Source organism: Delphinapterus leucas, chromosome 3, assembly GCF_059928025.1.
Source record: "Delphinapterus leucas isolate spDelLeu-1000000601 "Yukka" chromosome 3, BTC_Dleu_Yukka2, whole genome shotgun sequence".
NCBI classification, from domain to species: Eukaryota; Metazoa; Chordata; class Mammalia; order Artiodactyla; family Monodontidae; genus Delphinapterus; species Delphinapterus leucas.
Genome location: NC_143131.1, coordinates 128,749,217 through 128,770,055, shown reverse-complemented (window position 1 = coordinate 128,770,055; position 20,839 = coordinate 128,749,217). Strand labels below are relative to the sequence as shown.

Here is a 20,839-nt window from a genome sequence, read left to right as displayed (position 1 = left end):
TTCTCAGTCTGTCCTTGTACAATGCCTCACTGATCAGAGCTCTAATACCAGACTGGCTTGAAAGGTGATTCTGATCCCTAGGGCATTGGACACGCTTCTCAGAATCTGCTCACGGCTGCTCTCCGCAATGAAACTGTAATCTTCCGAAAAGAACTGCTGCTTAAGACACACCCTGTGACATCTACCTTTTTAGGAAGCATTTCAGTATGTCTCAGTGCTTCTCTACAATACAGCAACCGTGACTTCGGGAAAATGAGATACAGAAGGGTTCCCAAGCATCCCGGGCCCACGGTGAGAGGCTCCATCTGCACCTGCACGTGGAGCAGGTGACAGCCATTGGGACAGGCACAGCAGAAGCTGGGAACCAGGCAGGTTTGCCCTCCTCTTTCTCCGTCTATTTAGAATGGTTCAAGGTCAATGGACTGGATGCTTGACCATTCTGGGCTCAGATCTCCGGGGAGAAATGGCACCATCAGTCAGGGGATCAGCCAATCCATGCAGCATCCATTTCCATCGGAATGACTCACCCAAAGCAAAAAGCTCTTGCAGCATCCTACTTCCCCATAGTGCCAGTTCAGTATTAGAAAGCTCACACACATCTTTTGCTCTTCATGACAATCCTGGCAGAAATGACTATTCTTATTTCCCAGAAAGGGGAACTGAGGCAGTGAGAAGCTGTGATCTGTCCAAGGCCGTAGAGCTGGGACACAGCAGATCACCTCTATCCTCTGGGCCCCACTGGCTTCCTGGTAACCTCTCCTCATTTATAAATGCCTCACAGTCTCAGCGCTTAGTCCTCCTTTTCATTCAAAAACTTTTCACTGGGTTTTGATCGTACGCCAGGCATTGTGCCAGGGGCTTGGAGTAAAATGAAGAACTGGACAGTTGCTACCCTCAGAGCTTACAATGTAGGGAGATCACAGTACAGGTAAACAGACAACTATAACACAATGGGAGAAGAATTAGGACAGGATCCTCACGAGACTCCAGGGCAGCAGAGAGGAGGGCCACTGACCTAGACTTGAAGTTGCTGCGGCTGAGACATCAGAGAAGTTTCTCAAACAGAGTGACGCCCAGGCTGCGTCCTCCTCACTGAGAAGGAATAAGGTAGGGGTGGGGCTAGAGCCTGAGTGGCCCTGACTGTACCTGAAGGTTTCCTTTTTATCATAAGAACTAAAGGAAGCCTTTGAGCCTTCTCAATGGGGAAGTGCATGACTGCACTACGGGTTAGATGGCTCACGCGGGTAACAGGAGGAGAACAGATGTGGAGAGAGAGTCAGACCCAGGCAGGGAAACCAGCCAAAAGGCTTACTGGGCAGCCAAGGAGGGATGGTGCTAGGCTAGGGGCTGGTGGCAAGTGAGAGCTAAAGTGAAATGGGCTGGGGCTTCCCTGGTGGCACAGTGGTTAAGAATCCGCCTGCCAGTGCAGGGGACATGGGTTCGAGCCCTGGTCTGCGAAGATCCCACATCCCATGGAGCAACTAAGCCAGTGCGCCACAACTACTGAGCCTGTGCTCTGGAGCCCGCGAGCCACAACTACTGAGCCCGCGTGCCGCAACTACGGAAGCCCATGCGCGTAGAGCCCGTGCTCCGCAGCAAGAGGAGCCACCGCAGTGAGAAGCCCGCGCACCGCAATGAAGAGTAGCCCCCCGCTCGCCACACCCAGAGAAAGCCTGCCTGCAGCAACGAAGACCCAACGCAGCCAAAAATAAATAAATAAAATTTTTTTTTTTTTAAAAAGTGAAGTGGGCTGATTTAAGAGATAGGGAGGAGGAAATAATCACATTCTGACCCTCATTAATTTTTTTAAAAACCCAGTGCTCCCAGGCTTCCATCCTCCCCAACATACCAACAGTTGGGCAGGTTGAGGGTTATGCTCCCTTGGATTCTAGCTCCAAATTGCAGGTACCCCAGACACGCCAGGCTGATGTAGAGGACAGTGATGATAGCCATTCCCACATAGAGGATGAGCGAGAACTTCCGGGGATCCTTCATTTTGTTTTCAAGGGGCAGAACCTAGGAGAGTAGTGAGAGAAGAGAAAGCATAGAAAAAAGCAACTTTAATGGCCAATGACAACAACAAAGTAATATTCTCAGAAAAAAGTAACTTCTCTATCCCCAAATTCCCCCAAAGCACATCTGTCCTTGACTAGACAGACAAATGCAAGCTGTTCCTCATTAGTTATGCTTGCCAAGCTGGAGGAGCTCTGGAGCCTGCTGTCTAAGCAGGAAGTCCCGGGAGGTAAGGGCAGGCAGGCCCGGAAGCCAGGACTCCTGGCACAGGCTGGCTCTTTGCCTTCGGCTACAAGATCGCTGTGGGCTGGGAGTGCTGTTTACTCCTCAAATGCAGGTGGCATGGCACCCAGCAGGCCCTCTTGCATCATGCCCACCCAGCGCAACAAGGAAGAGACATAGGTGGTGGCCCAAGCCAGCTGTACCTCACCTGAAATCACAGCTCTACTAACCTGTCCCAAGAATGCAAAATGCAGGTCAGGGAAAACTGCCACTCCAGTTCCCAGAAACCGTCTCCTTACCTCAAAAGGGGTGGGCACTAGCAGTGACAAGTGAAATCTCCAAGTTAGAGAAACCGAGAGGACCCTGGAGATTGAGGCTCGTGGAGATGTATAACAAAACCCAGTTTCCAGACTCCTGTTTCAAACCACTGATCCTCACGGCCTTCTCCCTCATAGCAGAGGACTTTATTTATTTATTTTTATTATTAAATTTATTTATTTTATTTTTGCTTGCGTTGGGTCCTTGCTGCTGCACGCGGGCTCTCCCCAGCCATGGCATGCGGGCCTCTCATTGTGGTGGCCTCCCCTGTTGTGGAGCACGGGCTCCAAGTGCATAGGCTACAGTAGCTGTGGCATGCAGGCTCAGTAGCTGTGGCTCGCGGGCTCTAGAGCGCAGGCTCAGTAGCTGTGGTGCCCGGGCCTAGTTGCTCCACAGCATGTGGAATCCTCCCGAACCAGGGCTCAAACCCGTGTCCCCTGAATTGGTAGGCGGACTCCCAACCACTGCACCACCAGGGAAGCCCAGGACTTTCTTTAACATTAGCCAAAGCCAAGGAAAGGCCCCCCCTTTTTTTTAACACTTAAAATTTTTATTATGAAAATTTTCTTTTAAAACATTTAAGTATAGTTGACTTACAGTGTTGTGTTTAATTTCTGCTGCACAGCAAAGTAACTCAGTCATACATATATACATTCTTTTTCATATTCTTCTCCATTATGATTTATCACAGGATATTGAATAGAGTTCCCTGTGCTATACAGTAGGACCTTGTTGTTTATCCATCCTGTATGCAATAGTTTGCATTTGCTAATCCCAAGCTCTCAATCCTTCCCTACCCCCGACCCCCTGGCAACCACAAGTCTGTTCTCTCTATTTGTGAGTCTGTTCTTGTTTTGTAGATACGTTTGTTTGGGTCATATTTTAGATTCTACATATAAGTGATATCAGATGATACTTGTCTTTCTCTTTCTTACTTTATTTAGTATGATAATCTCTAGTTGCATCCACATTGCTGCAAATGGCATTCTTTCATTCTTTTCAATGGCTGAGTAATATTCCATTGTGTGTGTGTGTGTGTGTGTGTGTGTATGCCACATCTTCTTTATTCATTCATCTGTCAGTGGACATTTAGGTTGCTTCCATGTCTTGGCCATTGTGAACAGTGCTGCTATGAACACAGGGGTGTTCAGATTATAGTTTTGTCTGGGTAGATGCCCAGGAATGGAATTGCTGGAATTGCTGGATCACATGGCAACTCTATTTTTAGGTTTTTGTTTCAATAAATTTATTTTTATTTATTATTTATTTAGGCTGTGCTGGGTCTTCGTTGCGGCATGTGGGCTTCTCTAGGTGCGGCGCACCGGCTCTAGAGTGCGCAAGCTCAGTAGTTGCAGCGTGTGAGCTTAGTTGCGATATGTGGGATGTTAGTTCCCCGACCAGGGATCGAATCCGCATTGGGAGCGAGGAGTCTTAACCGCTGGACTACCAGGGAAGTCCCTATTTTTAGTTTTTTGAGAAACCTCCATACTGTTAGGAAAGGCCCTTAATGAAGGCTGGTTCGTATAGGGACAGGGAAAATAGCAAGTGTGACTGTGACAACCTTCATGATCTGCTGTCAACCGCCCCTGGCTGGTCTGACTCCCAAAATGTGACTCACGGCAACATCAAACTGCCCCCGCCCCCCCCCACCCCCACCCGTCCCAACTGTCTTTGATCTTGTCCTTATGCTCATTTTCCTTGAGGGAAATGAGGCAGAGCAGGTCTGAGCCAGACACACCCTGAGCCAGCTGCCGGCCTGGGGCTCTGGGGCGTATCACTGCTCTGTATCTCCAACTGGCCCTCAGCAACCCCACCCCCCACCCCGCCCCCCAACCCCAGCCCCCGCTGCCCGGCTCAAGGGGCTCAAGCTTCAGTTGATCTACATCCAATGAGAAACAGTTTCTAAGCTTTCCTTCGGTTTCTTTCTATGGAGAGTCTCAGGAGCCAGAGGGCAGGGTGCCCATCTCCTCCAGCCCAGCCAGCCCAGGTCAATGGTGCAGAAACAGAGAGAGCACGGGAAATCCCAGTGAGTCCACTGCTCTTACCCGTCATGCCCAACAGCCCTCAGATCCAAACTAACAGTCAAAACAGCAGTGTCTCTATTGTAAAAAGAGAAAACATGGACAAATCTTGAAGTAACAGATAATGAGGATTACAGAATCACTCTGTATCCAAGCCTCAGCTAATGAAATGAAACAAAGAACAATTTCTGCCCTGTGCTGTTAGGGGAAACTGACAAATACAGTACAACGTTCCTAAAGAAACCCGAGCATCTTTCCGCACTCACTCAGCCTCTTCTTTCCAGTCCCGAGTGCTTGGGGCCGCTTTCTCCTGCTATAATACAGGCCCCTTCAGGCCTCTGCCCCAGCAGCAGGGAAACCATATGTGTCTGTGAATCAAGATGAGATATTCTGGGGCTTCCCTGGTGGTGCAGGGGTTAAGAATCCGCCTGCCAATGCAGGGGACATGGGTTCGAGCCCAGGTCTGGGAAGATCCCAAATGCCACGGAACAACTGAGCCCGCGCTCTAGAGCCCGCGAGCCACAACTACTGAAGCCCACGCGCCTAGAGCCCATGTTCCACAACAAGAGAAGTCACTGCAGTGAGAAGCCAGCGCACCGCAGTGAAGAGTAGCCCCCGCTTGCTGCAACTAGAGAAAGCCCGCGCGCAGCAACGAAGACCCAAAGCAAAGATAAAATAAATAAATAAATTTATTAAAAAAAAAAAAAAAAGATGAGACATTCTTCTTGGGCAATGAGAAGCCCCAAGAGCAAGCACAGGGAAAGGTTCAAAACCTCAGGACAACCACGTACACACAATCACCCGAAAAGCCTCCCCCATGTTGTTAGAGCCTCATGTTCCATGGACACCACCTGGGCAATTCCTCAAATTGTGACAAAAAATGTCCAGCTTCTAGGTTTTCTTAAAAGTGTATAAGGTGACAGGACAATCAAATGGGGACAAAAAGATATTCCATGAAAGAAGTGTCTTCCCATTTCCTAAGCCCTAAGCCAGCAGAGCTAATAACTTTCTTCAGAGAATACTGGACCTTTATTATGAAAAACACAAATAAAAACCAAAATAGGTACACCTGAGTGACAGATCCCTCCCTTTAGGAGAAGAATTTGGTGGAATCACAGCACCAACACGGGGAAGTTGAGCTAGGATTAAAGGCTACTCATGTATACAAGGAAAATACAGCTCAACAGTGTTCCAGGGCAGAGAATTAGTTCATATGTTTATTGATTTAACAATAAAATCAATAGTATTATTAATGAAAATGAAAAGTACTTATGCTCACCGTATGTCAGAGACCGTACAAAGCACTTTACACGTATCTCATTTAATCCTAACAACTACTAAACATTAAGCCCACTTTTCAGAAGCAAACAATGAAGGCTCTGAGCAGGCGAGTCCTTGCACAAGGTCACACAGCTACTCTCTGGCACAGCCAGGACTCACCCCAAGTCAGTCTGAATCTAGACCCTGTGTTCAGAATTGCCCTGCACTGCTGCTTACTGCACACACAGGAGATGAGTGTGCAACAGAGAGGGCTTGAAAGGAAACATTCTCAAATTACATACAACTTACTTCCAAAACCTGGAGCTGGGAAACTTCAGTGGAGTCTTTGAAACGCTATTCATTAACTGGCCAATAAGACTCAGAAGATAATTTCTAATAGCATTTCCTCAGCATTCCTTAAAGCAGACCTCAAGGACACTGAGGGCACCAGAGAATCACAGTGCAACTCTTACCATCCCGATGCCTTCAAATGCAAAAATGGCTGTGCCAAAGAAAAGAGGGTAGGTCTGCCAGGATGCCACCAAGGGGAGGAATCTGGGGTCTGGGATATCCTGAAAGAGAGAAAATAAAACAGATCAAAGGCTATATAGAGATTCATGATTTCAACCCCAGCATCAGACAGGTCAAACCTTTCCTAAGTCTGGGACAGGTGATTTGGGGTCATTTATAGCCTTTCTTTTTTTTTTTCCATCGCTGAGAAAACCCTACTTGCTTTGGGGAAAGACTAGCCCAAAGTACCATTAAAAACTCAAATGTTGGGACTTCCCTGGTGGTGCAGTGGTTAAGAGTCCGCCTGCCAATGCAGCGGACGTGGGTTCAATCCCTGGTCTGGGAAGATCTCACATGCCACGAGCAACTAAGCCCGTGCCCCACAACTACTGAGCCTGCGCTCTCAAGCCCGCAAGCCACAACTACTGAAGCCCGTGCACCTACAGCCCCTGCTCCGCAGCAAGAAAAGCCACTGCAATGAGAAGCCCGCGCAGCACAACGAAGAGTAGCCCTCGCTCGCCGCAACTAGAGAAAGCCCACACAGCAACAAAGACCCAATGCAGCCAAAACTAAAAAAATAAATTTATTATTAAAAAAACCCTTAAATGTTAGAGACTGCATAAAAAGAATCATGTTCTTTCACTAGGTAATCCCATCCCCAGAAATATAATCTAAGTAGAAAAAAAATGATGAAAATACGAAAAAAGTTGAGCAAGGCTTTTTAACAGTAAGTGATAACAACCTAAATGCTCCCAAACATCTGAACAGGTAGTTTACTGCACATCCAATACACCACAGAATATTATGCACTATTTAAAAAGTAAAGAGTGGGATAACTAAGTAGTACATGAAAACTGCTTAAAAATAGTAATGAGAAAAATATTTTTTAAATTTATATATTCACCATGATACAACTACATAAACACTCCACACAGATAAAGCTGGAGGGAAAGGTGGTAGATTTTTAGATGAGCACTTTCTCTACTTCCCTTTCTCTCTTTTTTCAAAAATTCTGTAAATCAACACTTGGAAAATATTTTTGATAGGCACATGACAGGAGTATTGGCACATATGGGAAAAAAATAGCAAAAACAGCATTTTAAAAAGAAGGCATATAAAAACCAAGACACTTGATAACTGCAGGTACAATGTAAGTATGTACCCACCTGGCTGACTAATGGGCAAGAGTCCCCAGTGATGGACAGTATCGAAGGAGCAGGACTCAGAGGAGACAGAAGCTGCCATCCGTTCAGAATTTGGCCTTTAGATTTAAAAATGACTTTAAAACTGCCTTTTACAATCTTTTAAAACTGATTTCCCTAAAGAGGTCTCTAGAGAGATATGGGGAATGTTCTAACAGTGTGATGGAATAATATCAGAGAGCAAAAAAGAGATCTACTATTCCTCTCTGTAACAGGCTTCTCTTTGAAAGATTTCAAAGCAATTATATTATAGTCTTCCTAAGATAAAAAGGATTTTTTAAATGCTTTCTTTTTTTTTCTTCTGAGCCCCTGCTAAGAAATCAGTTAGAGCTCTCACAAGAAGCACTTCAGGGACTTCCCTGGTGATGCAGTGGTTAAGAATCCGCCTGCCAGGGGACACAGGTTCAATCCCTGGTCCAGGAAGATCCCACATGCCGCGGAGCAACTAAGCCCGTGTGCCACACCTACTGAGCCTGTGCTCTAGAGCCTGTGCTCCACAACTACTGAAGCCTGCCTGCCCTAGAGCCCATGTGCCACAACTACTGAAGCCTGCATGCTCTAGGGCCTGCGTGCCGCAACAACTTAGCCTGCGTGCTGCAACTACTGAAGCCCGTGTGCCTACAGCCTGTGCTCCACAACAAGAGAAGCCACCGCAATGAGAAGCCCGCACACCGCAAAGGAGAGTAGCCCCTGCTTGCCACAACTAGAGAAAGCCTGCACGCAGCAATGAAGACCCAACGCAGCCAAAAAATAAAAAAGAAGCACTTCAGTTCCTAGAATGAAGACAAGACTCGTAAATATTTTTGTTTTTTGATGAAATATGAGGGTGAGATCACCCCGTAATTATCCCTGAGTCACAGTGTAACTAAAGTTCCTGAAAACAGGAGGTTAGTGGATCTGTTGGTTAATGGATGACTACTGCCCAGAGTGATATATCAGATCGGGCTGAGATATCAGAGAGGGAATTTCAAAATACATGTCTGAGGATACCGGTGTGAATGAGACCAGCAGAAGGAATTTATAATTCTACATACATAATGACTGCTACTGCCTTACACCCCAACGAATTAAACTTGGGGAAAAACTTTCATTTACAAAGAAATGTGCAAATTAAAATCAGCTCACTTGCAACATATTATCTCCTCATTTGTACCACATTATCATATAATTGTAACAGCTTTTTGAAAAAAATGCTGTTAAATGTACATAAGGATTGTCAGATGTACTCCAATTTTGGAAACGTTATTAACTGTGAAAAATTACATCTCAGAATCAAGGATATCCCTGGCAGCGCAGTGGTTAGGACTCGGAGCTCTCACTGCCATGGCCCGGGTTCAGTCCCTGGTCAGGGGACCTAAGATCCCACAAGCTGTGCGATGCGGCCAAAAAAAAAAGAATTAAGGATATGCAGTGATAACACATCTATTGGATTTATTGGGAGCCCTTCTGGGCAAGGCACTCTGCTCAGAACTGTGCCATTTGTCATGCACATGATGAAGACAGCTGCTCTGGTGGAAGGCATCAGGCGACTTCCTACAATGGCATGAGCCTGAGGCGCAAGAGCATCGGTCATGTACAGGCTCGGGTTTAGGTGAAAATTCAGGAACTTTGGACAGCAGGAGGAAATATCAAGGTAAAGGGGGTAAAATGCCAAGATGGGACAGAACTAACAGCAACAACAAAAACAACCCAGAGGGACATCTTTAGCTGTGTACCACATCAAAATGAAGCTCCTGAACACACAGCCAGACCCGGGCAGATAGCACCACCAGATCACAACCTACCTCCTGGCTGAGCCCAGAGACAGGCTCAGAATCGCTCTCGCGAAGTCAGCAGGGCTGCCTCATCCAAAAGCGCAGGTTATACGAGGCACAGGCAATGCCCTGGATGGACTTTCAGGGGGGACTGAGATGCTATGGAACCCATATTCCCATCCCAGCCCTCTGATCACAGCAACGACCACAGTCCAACAACCTGCAGTGGTTTGAAATTAAATGCGGTGTCTCCGTGAGCTGGCATCACCCGTTTTTGTCTTTAACGTTCACCAGTGTGTCCTAGGCACTGACTGAGATCTCTAATTACAAAGTTAAATCATACATTTATTTACCCTTGCTTGTTTTAACTGAATTGGCCAGATAGGGAAAGAAACTCTCTGGAAATTGTCATTCATGTGTTCACAGGTCCTCTTTCCAGTCCCATAAAAAAATGGGACATGGACAGCTGTCTATTTTATGTGTTAGAAAATAGTTCTGCTTAGATCCTTGGCTAGTTTGATTTGGTATTCTTGCACCTTGACTGCTAGTAAGAATATTGCAAGGCTTTTTATAAAGGATATCACTTACATTACTAGAACCATAAAAGATACTAAAATAAAGCTATAAACAAAATTATGAATAAAATGTATATAATGAAGACATATACTTACATGATTATTATATGTAAATTATATATTTTAAATCTTTTGGTATTGTTTTTGCAATATGTTTTTTTTTGTTTGTTTGTCTTTAGCTATTTATGATGTTTGAAATGGTAAAAAGTACCCAGAATAAAAATTTGTATTCAAAAAAAAAAAAAGAAAATAGTTCTGCAGGAGAAGAGTCAGTATCTGCCATCCACCTGACTTACTGGGAGAAGGAAATACCGGTAAACGCTCACTGCTACACTGTTAGTCTAAACTCATTATGTCATTTCCTCAGTACAGGAAGTCCTTGTATTTTATGACCCACTGTTTTCCTAGAAACCTCATCAGGGGGTAACCGGGTCACTGTTAAGCAGACTGTGAAAATGAGGTAATGTTCACCTGTCAGACTGAGCCAGATTCAAAAGATTGACACAGTGTGGCTAGAAGGGGTTGCTCACAAACTGTGGAAGGGAGTCAATGTGAAATTGGTAAATAGCTTTTGGAAAAAGCAACTTGGCAATATAAAAAATTCTACAGTGCACACTGTCTAGCAATTGCGTCTCTAAGCACCTCTAGATGCTTATCTTGGAGAAGTATTTATACATGTCCACAAAAAGGAAGGCATACGAATATTCACTGTCATAATACTAAATGACACTACAGATGATACATGACTTGACAGGCTACAAAACTACAGCATGTCTATTCTCTGAGATACTATTTAGCAATTAAAAAGAATGAGATAAAACCAGGTGTATCAGCATGGAAGGCTTTCTGAGATATTGTCAACGAAGAAAAGCAAGGCAGATGAACACTACATGTAATAACTTTTTAAATTATGTTAAAAAACGCACAAAACCAATTTTTGCTTTATATATTTCTCTACATAGGAATACAGTGTGTAAATGCATTCGCAGGACCTAGAAACACACACAGTGGGTCCCAGAGTGGAGGAGACTCAGGGTGGAGATGGAGTGTTCAAAAGGTATTTGTGTTGTCTGTATTTTCATAAGTATGTATTGATGAGTTATTTGGGGAATTAAATTTACATACCTTTTTTTAAAGTTATTCTTTTATTCACATGCTTTCATTTTCTTCCTTTTCTCAAGTCTTGGCAAATGTCTATAATCAACCAGTGTTTAAGGGCACATTTTCCTCAGCCTGATCTTCTACCCATCTATATACAGATGTCCTTTCCTGCACCTCCCCACAGACCTGCCCACATGGGCTATGTGAGGTGGAATAATCACCGGATTTACAGTTCTGACAAATAAATATAAAACTGGAGTGGTAAGGAATTATTTACTATTTGAATAAATATAAAACTGGAGTGGTAAAATAAATATTCCTTATTACAATATGTTATATAATAAGATGATTCTTATATTATTTAATATAAGAATATAAATGTTATAAGTTAATATAAGAATCATCTTAATATTTTTCTCTATTTTCCAATCTTATACAATGATCATGTCTTAATTATCTAACTGGGAAAAAGTCTAAACCAGTGATCTCAGTGGGGATGATTTTGCCCCCCCGGGGACATTTGGCAACGTCTGGAGACACTTTTCGTTGTCGTAACTTGGGGAGCGGTTGCTACTGGCACCTAGTGGGTAGAGACCAGGATGCTGCTAAACAACCCGCGATGCACAGAACAGCCCCACAACAAAGGGTTATCCAGCCCAAACGTCAACAGTGCCCACGCTGAGAAGCCCTAACCTAAGTACACTGCTCATAAGTAACAAACCCCTACTTATGTTCCACTTACTCACTTTGTTTCTCTGATTATTTAATAGGTGGAGCGGGGAGCCTGGGGTCATACCTGAACAATGAACTGGTAGAGCATAACCAGGCTGACCACCATGGTGATGTTGGCCAACAGGGAGAAGATGGACAGGACTCGGAGGTTTCTGACGAACACCAGAAGCACCAGGAAGGGCAGGAAGGCGAGCATGTAGAGTCTCGAGTCCATGGTGGGCATCAGGATCACCGTCTCGTTGTTGTGGCAGTTGGTGGTGGTCCCATTGGCTGCTTCTATCACCTAGAACGAGGGGAAGAAAAGCTGCAGGGAAAGCCTCTCAAATGACAAAGGCCAGTGGCCCTCCCACCAGAAGGGATTCTTGGCTAAAGGCTCAGCGTGTGAAGAAGGCCACATAGAAAGTTAGTGGTCGATGAACTGTCTCTGGAGATCTTCGTAATTGTTAGCCACCTGAATGTCTGAACTGGATTTGATCACATCTTACCTAAAGACAGGAGGACAGCAAGACATCTTGAGGTTTCTCGATGCCCTGGGTCTCTCTAAAGTATTTTTTTTCTTTTAATTTTCATTTATTTATTTATTATTTATTTTTTGCCACGCCATGCAGCATGCAGGATCTTAGTTCCCTGAGCAGGGATCGAACCTGTGCCCCCTGCAGTGGAACTGCTGAGTCTTAACTACTGGACCACGGGGGAAGTCCCACGCCCTGGGTCTTTAGATAAAATCAAACGACACTGACACTGTTCTACGTAAAGTGTTAAGATCTCAATTCTTGTGTTGAACAAAACTGGCTTGGAAGAGACCCTAAACAGGAAGTCCACTCATCTCTTGCCAGTCTCTCTTTTTACCAGGGCCTACCTGTTTGAAGTTGTCAGCCAGAAAGACAAAATAGACACAGCAGAATCCCAGCTGCGTGACGATTAGGAAGAAGTCCACAGTGTGCCTGCAGGTGGGGAAGGAAGGAAGACAAAGATCGTAATGATAGCAAGCAAGACTGCCAGAGAGACAGGTGTTTGAACAGCGCTTATTCCCAAGTCATCACAGACCCTTCCCATCAGGTGACAAGGATGAGTGTGCCCAGGAAAGAGGAGAAAATGTGCCACGTGCCACTGGTCTAGAGCCTTAGAGGAAGGTGAAGGAGGTGCTATCTGTGTGGTTCCCGAGGTCCCCTTCCTGGCTTCGTGTCAGGAATGCTGCACGCGGTCAGGCAGACTTGAGACAGTCCTGAGACTGCACTGGCCGGGGCGGAGCACATACACCAGGACCACTACCCAGTCCCTTGGCTACCCGCTTCCCATAGCCCGCCTATCCCCTCTCACACTGTTTGTCCTAAAGCTACAGGGAACCCTCAGCATAAAAGCCCAAGAAGTGGACCCCTTCACAGACCTCTTTCTATAACTTGGATCTAAGAACCAACTGACTCTCACATAAGGACACAGAAATTGATGTACCAAAACAGGCTGCTGGTTGAAGCACTGTTACAACAACAGCTGGTAACAACCTAAGGGGTCATCAAAAGGAAAACGATTAAATTATAGGCCATTATGAGATGAAACAGAATACAGCAGATAAAAAGAATATGTTAAATCTGCGTGTGCTGATAAAGAAATGTCTAAGACCTTTAAGGGAAAAAAACAAAACAAGTTTCCAGTCAGTATGCATAGTATGGTAATTAGTGTAAAAAATGTTAAGAATGTGTGTATGTTTGTATATATTCAGAAAATTCCAAAAGAAAACCCATGCAACTGTGACTGGGTTATACTTTTACTCTTCACTTTATGTTCTCCTATCATGTTCCAAAAAAAAAAAATTTTTTTTTAACCACAAGCACACATTAATTTTATTAAAGGAAGGCAGGGAGGGAGGGAGTAAGGAAGGAGGGGGAAGGTATGGGGCTAGAGGGAAAGAGAGGAGGAGGAGAGAGGAAAAAAGAGATGAAGAAAGGAAGAGGAGAAAAGAAGAGAGGTCAAGAAAGAATCAACTAACAACCAACCAACCAACAGTGGTCACTTGGCAATCTGGCTTCTCCCAGGCACAGAAAACGACTTTGCTGAAAGAATTACATAATCCTGCATCACAGGAAGAAGCCGACTATGTGTGAAGGTAAAAGTCTCCCTATGACCACAACAAGGAGTTTTTCTGGAGAACATAACTTTAATGTGATTCAACTTTTTTTTTAAAAAAAGGATTCAGCCCTCGATGTTATCAATTTTCTACATCTACATGTACCGTTTCCTCAAATCGGAAACAAACAGTAGAATATTTCTCTCCAGGCATCTGAAAAGTTACCATAAGGAGAAACTTCCAAACACCTCCCAACCCAGGTCCTGAAACGTCTCTTTCCCTAACAAACCCATTTGTTCTGGCTCACCTCACCTCCTCCTTGAAGCCTTCCTTCTCCTGCCCAGTACCCTGCCCTGAAAGCTCCTATCACGTGCGCTTCTCATCTGCCACTGCGGACAAGAGCGTCTTTAGGGCTCCTCCCTCTCAGGGCTCCTGCGGTGTATTTCTAGCTCATGACTCTCTCTACTGGTATATCCTTTTCCTGATCTCTTGTTCTCAAGATTCCCATGCATCTTTCTCCGTCTATTGGAGTGCCAGGACTACATAATATCCCTCAGGGAAACCCCCCTCCCTATACCTAAAATTGTTTTGTACCACTTATAAGAGTGTGCTTAAATATATCTGTTAACCAAACAAGGGGATGAAATATAATCACTGGTCACAGGCTGTCAAAGCTGGGAGAGCCCTTCAGTATCTTTCAGGGCAGGACCCAAGTTTTACCAATGAGGAAACTGAGGCCCACAGAAAGGAGAGGTCACACAGCCCAGGGTCACACAAATGACCACTGGCAGAGCTAAGCTAGAACTCAAGTCCACAGACCCAAGCAATGCTCTTCTCACGAGCTGCACTGTCTCCCACACCTCACCTCCCTATCCGAAGGCCTCCACACCCGGCGGCCACAGCCGCAAAGAAAAAGGAAACCCATTACCTTCCCCAGTGGGCGTTGTTCCGGAGCCAGGAGATGGGGGTGGCTTCCAGGCCATACATCACCGTATCCCCATAGTCCACAAAGGGCTTGTTCAGTCTGGGAGGAGGGGAGGGAGAGGAAGGGCAGAGTGCAGGGGTCAGACAACGACAACAACAGAACAAACACAGCTCACGGGAGACCTGGGCCGGTTCCCCATCAGCCACCTTAGACATACCGCTGAGTCCTGGGTCTGATGCTTTCAAGGAGCAGAAGTCTTATGTCAATGGGACGATTACTTCCCTTATAATTAACAACCATCTGGTAAACCTTTTCAATGGGGTAAATATTACAAAGCACGTAAAACCAGAATGTGGTCTCTGTCCACTGGATATAAGTAAGTGTGACAGATGACAGCAAGCTAAAAAAGAACACAAAAATCGCCAGGGAAAGGCAGTGCTGCGATGACTAGCAGCCACCTTCAGCCGGCACAGAGTCCAGAGTGATCTGTGTTAAGTGCTCACTTTCAGTGTTGGCAACGGAACCCCAAAGGACAATCTGTCACTCGAGAAGTGGCTCGGAGGGCTCTCACCTGCGGCAGAAGTGGTGAGCGCACTTCACCAGGATACCCATGCAGTGCACAGCCACGAGGCCTATCACCAGCAGGCTGAGGGGACCCATCTGCAGACAGGCGTTGTGGGTAAGAGGGGGAGAGACAAGCAGACAGAATTAGAACTGGATTTGCAAATGATCAAAACTTTACTAGGGAACCTTCCAATGACAGAACTTCCGGCAGAGCTTTCGAGAGACAAACGTGCTCACAGAGGTGAGCTGAGTAGGACGGGCATCATCTGAACCTCAGCAGGCCTTCTAGAGAATTAATCTCCCGGAGGAGAATGACACAAGATAAGGCTATTCCGAGACTGTTGCCAATCGGCAGAATAGAAGGCTCCTGGGACTGTCTGGGAAGAAGAGACAGGCTAAGGGGTGGTGGAAGTGGGAGAGTTCTCTCCAGAGCAATGCCACAACACCGTCCTTAGCGGAGGACAATCCCCGTCTCTAAGCTTCTCCAACTTTAAAAGAAACCAGAATGGCTTTGGATAGGCAGCCTATAGGGGGAGAATCATGAAAGGAAAAAAATAAGATTCTCAGAGTTGGCCATCTAAGGGTAGGGCATGGAAGGACTGTGTAGAAAATGGACAGACTTCTGCTACTAACTCATTAGTTAATATTATTGACAGAAACTTCCAGAAACTTTTCAAGTACCTCCTCCTCGCCTCAAAGTAAGCTCCATGAGGAAAGGAATCATCGTCTGTTTTTATTCACTGATAATATTCTAAGAGTCTAGAACAGTGCCTGGCACACAGAAGATCCTCAATAAATATCTTTAGATGATATGTATATGTATAACTGATTCACTTTGTTATAAAGCAGAAACTAACACACCATTGTAAAGCAATTATACTCCAATAAAGATGTAAAAATATATATATATATATCTTTAGATGAATGAACACCTGAACTTTGCTTTCTCTCAACTGAATTTGAAAAAGAAAAGCTTCCCATTTTAAAATGTTTTCCATGAAGTAAATTAAAATAAAACCACTGTCTCCTAAAATGTGTCACAATACTTCCTTGCACCGACACAGACCCTTACCAAGATGCCTGCATTTTTCACGGCCAGAGGCAGCCCCAGGAGTCCTGTGCCAATGTTGCTTTTTAATAGGTGGATCAGGGTCTGGAACCATCTGAAGTGGGAAGAAGGCAGACAAGGGCATGTTAACAATAATGAGAGCTAGCATTTACTGAGCACTTAGCACTGTGCTAAGTGCCTTCATGAGTTATCTCATTCAATTTCCACAACAACCCTATGAGATAGGTATTAACTTCACCTTATGCATGAGGGAGCAACTTGCTCAAGGCCACGTACCTTGAGTGTGAGCCTAGATTCAAACCCAGGCTGTCTAGCCCCTGAGCCCACTCTCTTAGTCACTGGGCTATAAACTCTGTTCCCTGAAGCATCTGCAAAGTCCACCTCTCTTGGAGATTAGATCAGAGGGACAGTGGGGGTCTGCAGTCCCTGGTGTACTTTTTATTAAAAAAAAAAAGTCAAATGCCCAAGATTGGAGAAGCCCTCTTCACACAGTCACCTAGTTTATCCTTCTGCCTTGAGGACACAGTTTTCCCTCATCTGTTGTACAGACTGTGCACCTGAAGCTGCAACTGTAAAGTCTCTCAAGTGTCCTCATTATGTTTTCACTCAACAAATACCATCTATAATGTGTAAAACATTGTGTTAATGCAATGGTGGAAATCAGCATGAACCAGATACGGACCTCAGTCTCTAGAAGCTAATAAAAGTCTCCAAGGAGATAAAGTGGACACGTTAACAACCACCCAAGGTAGAAAGATCCCTGTCCTAGGAAGAGTCCAGGAACAGTGCCCAGGGAGGGGCAGGGAGGTGAGGGCTTGTAGCGTGCAGAGACCTGGGCTGAGCCCAGCTGGGCCCTACGTAGGGCTCTGTGTGTGTGCCAACAGGGAAGAAGAGTCTGGGAACACTCGCCCAGACACAGGCGTGAGCACCAACACAGAGGAGTGCGTCACCTCTGTGGCCGCTCAGGTTGGGTGAGGGTGGGCATTCCATACAGAATGGGAGCTCCTCAAAGGACTTACGTCAGTGGCCTCATCTTTAGCATTTTCCATCCTCTGTTACTCCAGCAGGATACGGAAAAGATCAAACATGGTACCACAGACTTAATCAGGATTTGGCCCCTGGCACTGTCTGGAAATTCTTCTGTGCAAATAACCTAAATACGTCATAAATGATGCTTCCACATATTTCTTCAAATCTGCAATTCAGTAGAAACTGAAAGCAAGTCATGTGTTAACTTGTAAAGACCGTAATAAATAAGACCCATCTACACTCTCTGGAAAGGAATTTTACTTTCGGTAACCTTTCTCCCTCTATCTCCAGGAAGAAAATCTCTTGACCTTCCTACCGTCTCCCAAGCTTCTCAGGCAAGATGAAGAAAACTGCTTCAAGTCTGAATGAGAAGAGGCAAGCGCTCTCCTGGATTAAACTAAAGGACAGTAAGGGTCCAGGGGTGACTCATTCATTATCAGTGGCCAGTGACCAGGAGATTAAGTGCAGGGTGATGGACTAAGCAAATTTCTATCTTGGCAAATGTTTAATCCACTTAAGGGCAAAGATAAGCACTGTATCAAAACCACCTGCCTACCAGAGGCCTCCCCAAAATGCCTCTGAGCTGGGTTTCATGGGAGATCAGGTCCCTCCAGCCCTGGCTCTGCCATTAACTCCATATGGCAATTCCCTTCCCTTCTCCGGTCCTGTTCTCTCATCCGTAGAGTGAGGGGACTGGACCAGAACAGCATACCTCAGCTCTGAAACAGCAGGGTTCCAGGCAATTGACCAAAATCATGCTTTTTAATCAATGGCCATGAGCTGGGATTACCCAAACCCATATGACCTATCACAAAATCAACTCCATGGACTGCAGAGTCTTAACTGCGGAGGGTGGGAGGGAGAAATAAGCCTCACAAATCTCTGTCGTCTCTTTACCCTCCAAATCTGTTCTTGTATACTTGTTTGGTCTTAGGTCCCCTTTATACACTTATGAATTATTGAGGATCCCAAACAGTTTTTGCTTATATGGATTATGTCTGCTGACATATATTATATTGTAAATTAAACCAAGAAATTTTAAAACATTTATTAATTTAAAATAACAATAAACCTATTACATGTTAATATAAATAACCAATTTTTAACAAAAAGTAACTCTATTTTCCAAAAAGTATAATGTGAGAAGAAGGACACTGTTTTACTTCTTTGCAAATCGCTTTAATGTCTTGTTTGACAGCTGGACTACCTACTTCTGCATTCGAGCTGTTGTGATATGTTGTTTTGGTGGAAGTACCTGAAGAAAATCTGTCCTCACACAGACATGTAGTTAGTATGTATCTTAATAGCCTCTTCTGACAATTGTGATAATTTTTCTTTGATACTACACCAAAACTCGACACATGGAGTTTCTTAGAAGTTAGCTGTAATGTGGAATCTGACCTTTTCATCCTCTCTTACATGAAAACGCACTGGTAATCTTGCTCCTTGGATGGATCTTTTACCCACACACAATTTTCTAACATCGCCCTTTGGTCATCTGGGAAGATAGTGATTCCCTGAGCTATGTGGATCTTCCAAATGCTGGCACATTTCATTATACGATATCAAAAAAAATCACATTCATTAATATCATTCCTAATCTTATCAGAAAAGTCTTTGAGTAGAGGGAAGCTGTCAAGGTCACAGTGCTGGATACGAGTTTTTTTTTTTCTGATTTTGCTCGAAAGCTCAAATTTCATTGTGGGCAACAAATACTACTGATTGTTTTTCTTGAGGTGACGGTCTCATTACTGCCATTTTCAAGAAAATGTCTGCCAAGTACTCAGGTCTGAATGACCTATACTTTGTTAGTTGTTCAGTAGAAGTATTGCATGTGTACTTTCCATTTTGTCACACAGAATATTAAAAGACCTGTACCGAAGGGTCAAGATTTAACAAAATTAGTAATTTGACTGCTTCATCAAGGACGTGCTTAAGTGAAACCGGCTTATTCTCTGTATACGTATATGTGTGACAGTGAGAAATACGATGACAAGCATAATTTGGTGCCACCGCCTTGATTTCCACTAAGGCGCCAGCAATTTTACCCATCATTTCTTCTGAACTATGAGTGCAAATGTCAACACAGTGAAAAAACAAATCACATCTTAGTATTATTATGAAAACAGTTTTGACTTCGTGGGCTTCTTAAAATGGTCTTGGGAGCCCTAAAGGGTCTGAAGACCATACTTTGCAAGTGGCTGCTCCAGATAACCTACAGAAGACCAGTTTCAGTCAACTGGTTTCTCAGCCTGCCAGCCTAGAGAAAAAGTATCAAAGCCTGATCAAGAGCAGTATAATGTAGCTCAATAGGGCAACAAGAAAACGTTGCCCAAAAGAGTAAAAAATGAGGCTGTCATCAAAGCAGTCGACAGCTTGATAACATTCAAGTGTTAGGAAATACCCTCACCAAACACATCATCATGGAAGCATCTGGGGTTCCTATTTGCACCCCGATTAGGGGTTTTTACTGAGCCCTAAACCCTTAGAAGAGCCTGGTGTGTACATGCTTTTTGTACATGGAACGAAGTACATATACTTTGCTTCTTGTACTTTGTTCCATGTACTTTTTCCATATTCCCTGGCGGTCCAGTGGTTAGGACGCCACGCTTTCACTGCCAGAGCCCGGATTCAATCCCTAGCTGGGGAACTAAGATCCCGCAAGCCTCGCGGCCAAAAAAAATAATGACAAAAAAAAGAAAAGAAAAAATAAATATGAAAATCTAGACCCCATACGGCAAGCACTGCATAGACAAGCTGATGCCTAAGAACAAGGAGCAAAAACTGGAAAGGAAACTAGAGAGAGAGAAGCTTGGAAGAAGTATTTCACAGTAACAAGAGTGACTTCGGAAGGGAAGCTATCAAATGTCATTGGCTGCATCTGACACTCCTTCCACCTGGGGGAAGCCAATTAGGTAGGTAAGGTTAGGGAAAAAAGAGGAAAGACAGTCCTCACTGCTGCCAGTTGTGGTCTTAGCAATATTTTCCATCAGCTAACACTGCAAGCAAATGGGGGAATCTAAAATAGCATGCCACAGGAGAAAGAAGTTATGGAGGCTGAATCTTTATGAGCAGAAAACCAGCTAGAGGTGGAGAGGGGCTTATAACGTGGGCCAACCATCTCCTCTAGTTCTGAGTTCACTAGGGAAAATGCCCTGCACTAGGAGAGATTGCAGCTAGGCGGAGCTTCACCAGTAATGAACTTCAAGAGAAGCTTCCATGGTCTCCTTGGGTAGTCACAGTGGGACAGTGTGAGTCAAGAACGTAATGGATCCCTCAGTTAAGTCACACCCAACCCACAAGGGAACACAGAGCAGGTGATGGCAAAGCTTGAGGAATAAAGAGAAGGGCTGCAAAAGATGGAATGCTGGGGTCCAGAGAAAATGTCGGGGCTCTGCTGACTTTCAGAACTGAGCCAGACAACTCAGTGGAGTAGAAAACCCTCCTCTGAATCTTTTCATTTGAACAGTGAGTCGGTA

The 20,839-nt window shown here is 44.7% G+C and overlaps 1 protein-coding gene across 3 annotated transcripts in view; it reads right to left on the bottom strand.

Moving 5' to 3' along the window:
- The window catches only part of LOC111183115 (proton-coupled amino acid transporter 1), a 103,944-nt gene that overhangs the window by 70,940 nt on the left and 12,165 nt on the right, over positions 1–20,839 (bottom strand). For all 3 annotated transcript variants that reach the window (XM_022590189.3, XM_022590192.3, XM_089909584.1), the window contains 7 exons: positions 16,335–16,425; positions 15,270–15,358; positions 14,702–14,797; positions 12,568–12,652; positions 11,773–11,991; positions 6,308–6,406; positions 1,850–2,016 (listed from right to left, as the gene is read on the bottom strand). In XM_022590189.3, coding sequence (XP_022445897.1) covers positions 1,850–2,016; positions 6,308–6,406; positions 11,773–11,991; positions 12,568–12,652; positions 14,702–14,797; positions 15,270–15,358; positions 16,335–16,425 — 846 coding nt within the window. The remainder of the gene's footprint in view (positions 1–1,849; positions 2,017–6,307; positions 6,407–11,772; positions 11,992–12,567; positions 12,653–14,701; positions 14,798–15,269; positions 15,359–16,334; positions 16,426–20,839) is intronic.